A 6,817-nucleotide genomic window follows, 5' to 3' on the forward strand; every position below is an offset into this window, starting at 1 on the left:
TTTACTCTACGGCAGAAACACAAATGGATGCTTTGAAAATGGATCTAATAGATTGGTGGTCAACCTATGGAGCCAAAACCCCGGATTTAGCCTTGTTGGCAAAGAAGGTACTTTCACAACCTATTAGTAGCTCTTCTGCGGAAAGGAATTGGAGTACGTATTTTTATATTCATAATGTGAAAAGAAACTGACTGAATGAAAAAAGAGCCGATAAATTGGTTTACATTCACTCAAACATTCAACTCCTATCTCGTTTCCACGAATCATACAAATCCGGCCCACACAAAAAGTGGGACATTAATCCTGAAAGCACTTACATTAAAGGCTCGAGTTCACGATTAGATGACATGGTTTGTGAGTGTTTAGATGAAGAAGATTTGGAGAATGGACAAGGAAAAAAGCAGCGGGTTGATTGACATGTTACATTTCAGTTTTTGTTGGTTTACCCTTCCTGTTTGTATTTTTGAGTTATTACAAAACTGTTGCTATTTTGAACTTTTGATTTCCAACATGTAATCTTTACAATATGTGTATTTTGGTATTCTGAATTATGGAATCATGAAAAATATTGCTGGAATTGAGTTTATAAAAATATATTACTGGAATTCTGTTTCTAAATGAAATATATTGCTGGAATGGTACTTCTAAATGAAATATGTTGCTGAAAATTATGTTTATAAGTAAGTTATTGCTAAATATGTGTTCTAAAAACAGGTACACCGTATCGGGACCAATGGTACGCCGTACCGAACACGTACCGAAATGAACCTACCCCCCTCGTACCCGATACACCCAACCTCATTACTCCCGTTCCCGTTCCCTGTTCCCGTACCACGAACTATGTGACTATGGTTTGAAGTTAGTTCACAGATCCATGAAAACCCATAAGGTGTTGATTTTCTGGTGAGGACTTGATTTACTGAAATGCCGTGCTTTATTAAATCTTTACTCACACTTGCAATGTTGTTCCCCCGGATAATGCTTTATTAGAAAGACAATTTGGTGATAAAAAAAAGTTCTAGGGAGAAAAATATAAAATAGTATTTAAATAAAGGACCATGAATGTAATATTAAAAGTAGTTTGATTTTAATAATATAGAGGGCATTTACAAATACCAACGTTTAAATAATGATGGGATAATGGAATTCCCACCTAACCGTTTTCTCATCTATGTCATCTCTGTATATAACAAGCCTCTGCTGGCTATTCAATAAAACATAAAACACACACAGCAATACACAGGAAGATGGAAACAGTAGTTGTGAACTGTGAAAGCAAGCCACATGTGGTGTTCATACCGTTTCCAGCACAAAGCCACATCAAGTGTATGCTTAAACTAGCAAGGCTACTGCACCACAAGGGCCTCCACATAACCTTCGTCAACACAGTATTTAACCACAAGCGGTTACTCAACTCCGGTGGACCAGACTGCCTCGATGGCGCACCAGGGTTCCAGTTCGAAACCATTCCTGATGGTCTTCCTTATGACCCTGATAACAGCAACGTGGATACCCCTCAAGATATAGGTGAACTCTGTAATTCTATTCTAACCAACTGTTTGGTTCCCTTTATTGACCTTGTGGCGAGGCTAGATAGTCCGGTTACTTGTATTATATCGGATGGGTTCATGCCTTTCACCATTGATGCTGCTGAGAAGCTTAGGGTCCCAATCATGCATTTCTGGACTGTTGCTGCTAGTGCTTTCATGGCGTTTCATGAAGGTCCGAATCTAGTTGAAAAAGGAGTTATCCCACTTAAAGGTTTGTCTATTCACTCCTCTATTAATTCGAAGAACTTAACTACTAATAAGAATTTGTAAGATATATAAAGCAGTATAAAGCATATATAAATATTTAACTATTTAAGTTGAATAATTTCTGTTCTTAACAAAGAGCCGCCACCAAATCTGTAAAGCAGGATAAAACAGTAAAGCAGTAACTAGTTGTATTACATGAACTTTTTTATTTATTTAAAAAAGTAAATAAGTATGAAGATTTAAAGATTTAGAAAATTCAAAATTTATAAGGAAAACAGAAGAAAAATATTTAATTATTAAAATTGAAATGTTTATTTATTTTTTAAATTTAAATAAATAAACAATTAAAATAATTAGATTCAATTTAAAAATTTAAGAATATTAAGGAAAGTTGAATTAATTAACTGCATATATATTTATTATTACATTTAACTATTATATGAAATTTAATAAAAAAAATTACAAAATGACATATGGATATAATTTAATTTAAATTATTATAAAATGATGTGTGACATAATCCATAAGAGGATGACAAGTGACAAAGTTATTTTAATTTATTAGAAATGATATATGTATTATTAATAAATGTTTTGATGTTGATATGGTAAAATTAAAATCTATTATTAACATTTTTTTAGGATAACAAGGGAAAACCTAAACAAGGCAATTTTGTTAACCGTATATGCTACTCGATTCAAACAAATATTGAATGAAGATATGCAAAATTTTTGCATATATTTTATTAATAAAAGAAAAATAAATTAATTAATATTTAGTTTTTTTATTTAAATAAATATAATAACTATTGGCATAGATCAAAAACATTTCAGTTTTTTTATTATAAATTTGATTACATTATGATTAATTTCGGCAGAAAAGGTGGGATTTATAAGAAGTATATGTAGCGATTAACATTTGTAATCAGTGAATTTAGTTACTTAATTACATGGATTTTTCTCTTTCGAAAAACAATTACATGAAATTTTGCGACATATAATCATATTGCAAAGTGTTGAATAAGATTTACCATGGAGAATTGTGTTTATAAAAAATTTCGATAATGATAAATGTTTTAATATGTAAAACAATTGATATTCAGATCATTTTAGATGAAAAAAAAAAACATTTTTAATATAAATTGTATAAGTTTAAATATATTTGTTTTAGATGCAAAATTGGATTAGCTTTGGCATAATTAAAAATCATAACGTCAACTTGTAATTACATCAAAATAATCATACTTGACTTTTCACGATCTAGAAATCAGTCAAACCAGTCAACTTTGGACACTATAGATCTTGAAAATACATTTATTAACTTAAAAAATATACACCCTATAAAAGTGCTGTATTAAACTAGGTGTTCATTATAATATAATATAATATTAGGTTAAAATTCATTTATGGTAACCATTTATTTTGAATACGAACTTCAATCTCAGTTCCTATAAAATAAAAGTGCGGTGGTATTGTGTTAATGTAAAATGTCTTTATTTTTTATATGTTAATTCACATGTAAAGTAGCAATAATAGTTAACATGAAAATGTAAATTCCAGTAATTATTCACATATATGTAAGTATTCCTTTTATATTAATTATTGTATGCTATTCACATATGGAACTTAATAAACTAACATATCAGTTTGAGTAAATTTATTGTTAAATATGAGTAACTCAGCTTGTGAATAAAAAAAATTGAAATAAAAATAAAAATAAAAGTGAGTACAAAGCTCAAGGTTATGATTATCAAGGTCTAAGGAGACATATCTTTTAACATAAATGAAGGTTACGAGTAACATTGTCTAAGAAAACATATATATATATATATATATATATATATATATATATATATATATATATATATATATATATATATATATATATATATATATATATATAATTTTTCCTAAAATGCCCTTGAAATGTTTTTAATCGTTTCCATCATTGCGTAAGTTATAATTTTATATCATATTTTTTGCCCTTGATATTTTTATCTGACAAATAACAATTAAAATTGTTTATGTGGTTCCTTATTTCCTTAAAAGTATAAACTAATGTTGTACTCAATCCATGAACTGAATTTGGATCATTTTTCTGGAAAGTTCAATACTATTAAATTACTTATTAGTTAATTATCATAATTACTTAACCGTGATAATTTTTTTAGATGAAAGTTGCTTCACAAATGGGTATCTTGACACCTTAATAGATTGGATTCCGGGAATGGAAGGATTTTGTTTAAAGGATTTTCCAAGTTACGTACGAACCATAGACCCAAATGAATCGGGCTTTAACATTGTTATAAAGTCTGCTGAGACAACTCGTAAAGCTTCACATATAATCCTCCACACGTTTGAAGAGTTGGAGTCCACTATCATTAAAGCCCTCAAAGATAAATTTCCTAATCTCTACACGGTCGGGCCATTGCAATTATTTCTGAATAAAACGGAAAATGACGAAGAAACAAAAAATCTTGATATTAAAAGCTATAGTCTGTGGAAGGAAGAACCTGAGTGTATGAAATGGCTAGAAATGAGGGAACCAAATTCGGTGATTTATGTAAATTTTGGAAGCATAACAGTCATGTCTTTACAAGAATTGCTAGAATTTGGTTGGGGTCTTGCTAATAGTAATCATTATTTTATTTGGATCATAAGACCGGATTTGGTTATAGGAGAGTCTGCTATTTTGCCTGTAGAATTCAAAGAGGTGATTGAAAAGAGAGGCTTTATAGCAAGCTGGTGTCCACAGGAAGAAGTTTTAAACCACCCTTCGGTTGGTGGGTTCTTGACACACTGTGGGTGGGGTTCAATCATTGAAAGCTTATCGGCTGGGGTCCCTATGATATGTTGGCCTTTTTACGGGGATCAACTTACTAATTGTAGGCAAATGTGCAAGGAATGGGATGTTGGCATGGAGATTGGGAGTAATGTAAAGAGGGATAACGTTGAGAAGCTCGTGAGAAATTTGATGGGAGGAATTGAAGGGAAACGAATCAGGAACAAGGCTATGGAATGGAAGAGAATAACAGAAATTGCAACGAGTCCAAAAGGTTCATCTTTATTGGATATTCAAAAACTTGTTAATGACATTAATGCGTTTTCAAGAAAGTAGATTTGCTTTCCTGCTATGTTCTTTGAAAAAAAAATCTAGATCCTTGATAGAGTCATGCTTAATTTTTGGTGTTTCTTCAATAATTTGTTTCTTCTCATAAACTAAGAGCATTGTTGTAAGATGAACAACACAAATTCTATTTATTTCATATAAATTTAATGATGATGGGTTTATAAATTATTTCTTAAATAGCAAACCACTACTACAATTATTGACAAAATAACTCACGTCTCAATAAATTAACCATCAACTTATCAATTACACACCATGAAAAGATGGAAATTTGTCTGATTGATTAAATCTTACATGACATTTACATAAAGTGCATGCTCAAAAAAGTCGGCTTATGCACCACAAGGTTCTTCACTTAACCTTTGTAAACCTTGAGTTCAACCTCCGGTGGCTAGGGTCCTATAGCTCAGGGCTGCACAAAAATTTTAGGAGTTGCACTATTAGAAAAAACTCACTTTTGACTGTAGTTTTAATTAAAAATATGTCGTTAAGGGGTTTTATCGACGGATCGACATTGAATTTATACTTATCAGACTTTGTGACGAATTTCCAATGGATTTGTGATTGATTCCGAGGATTTACGATTTTTATATATTTTTAAGACGAAAGAAATTCACTACTAGAAACTTGAGTTTCACAATCACTTTATTTATTCAACATATTTCATATTAGCAAGGATTTACAGATGGATCAGCTACGGATCTCACAAGTGTTTATCGACACATCATCATCCCTCGCAAATCGGTCGAAATGGAAGGCATTAAGCGAGGGTTTAGCAACAGATAGAAGAATTGTCTATTTTTTCCAGCTGGAATGTGTTTAGCGAGAGAATACCGATGAAAATTATATATGGGGGATGCACGTTTTGTTTTATTATTGCCGATCACGTTTTGTTTCCTTCCTTCCTAATCTCACCCTCTCCGTTCAAACAGATGACGACACCACTCACCATTGCTGCTTTTGATTCCGACAACCTCCACACCCCAACATAAAATCCATAAAATCTAAAAGTAGTTTTCGTTAACTTCTGATTTAGGTAAATCTCTTGATTTTCTTTGGTTTAGTCATATATTAGGTTAGGTTTAGACGTTTAGCTGCACAATATATTACGTTAGAGTTTGATTTCTCCATTTTTTCCCTTTTCAATCATCATTTTTCTTATATCTCAGCAATAAATATGTGAATCACCTTGTTGATTGCGTAATGTAATTATAAATTCTATTTGTGATTCCTAAATCTCGTTCTGACTTGACATGTTCATTCATCCGTTGAATGTTTGTCTCCAATTCAATAGGTTCGGTAGCCTTGACCGGTGTTTCTGAGTTTTCGTTCACTTGTTTCTAAATTGTCTCTTCTAATTTTTTCTCCTCGGCATCAAGCTTTAAAGGTACATCTTCATTAGATGGAGACACGTAATGATCTTGAGCTTGGAGGTATAATGACTGTAATTTAGTGTTTCTTTCTACTTTCAATTTACACTCCCCCAACTGTTTGACATAATGCCTAAGTGAAAGTCATGTTAAGGTCTTTCTAACTTCGTATATGAAAATCCAAACAGGCTACAAATGTGAGTTTTTTCAAAGTTCTCTCTCATGTGAGTATATGTTATTTCACCATTTTGTCACTTTTAAATGTTGAATTATATTTTGTTTGTGAAGATTTTAAGTTGTTGCTTAATCATTTCACAGATAAAACCAATAGCAAGAAGTCTGATGAGTGGTACCATCGCTTTTTTATTACATCCACATCAAGTATCCTGATTGTATGTCTTACATCTTTTCATCACCCTCAAACTAATTTTATTTTCAAGAAAATAATTTTGTTTATATTACATTTTAGCCAAGATTTGGTGGGACACTATTTGATATTGTTTCACGAGATCTCCAAATACATGAACAAAAAAGTGAATCATTAAGCTTAGTCAACAAAAT

The 6,817-nt window shown here is 31.3% G+C and overlaps 1 protein-coding gene across 1 annotated transcript; it reads left to right on the forward strand.

Moving 5' to 3' along the window:
* The first annotated feature begins 1,147 nt into the window (after window positions 1-1,147).
* On the forward strand, window positions 1,148-4,884 carry LOC145027247 (UDP-glycosyltransferase 85C1-like). The gene is made up of 2 exons (XM_078976897.1): window positions 1,148-1,761; window positions 3,928-4,884. The coding sequence occupies exons 1-2, from the start codon at window positions 1,248-1,250 to the stop codon at window positions 4,872-4,874; spliced, it is 1,461 nt and encodes a 486-aa protein (XP_078833023.1). The 5' UTR covers window positions 1,148-1,247; the 3' UTR covers window positions 4,875-4,884.
* Window positions 4,885-6,817: the final 1,933 nt, after the last annotated feature.

This window comes from Lactuca saligna, chromosome 1 (genome assembly GCF_052625555.1).
Source record: "Lactuca saligna cultivar CGN05327 chromosome 1, ASM5262555v1, whole genome shotgun sequence".
NCBI classification, from domain to species: domain Eukaryota; kingdom Viridiplantae; phylum Streptophyta; class Magnoliopsida; order Asterales; family Asteraceae; genus Lactuca; species Lactuca saligna.

What these genes read in the sequence shown, in the direction of transcription:
- LOC145027247 (XM_078976897.1), top strand. Translation starts at nt 1,248, where the DNA reads ATGGAAACAGTAGTTGTGAACTGTGAAAGCAAGCCACATGTGGTGTTC. An exon ending in AGGAGTTATCCCACTTAAAG is followed by an intron (nt 1,762 to 3,927) that starts GTTTGTCTATTC and finishes TAATTTTTTTAG; the next exon opens with ATGAAAGTTGCTTCACAAAT.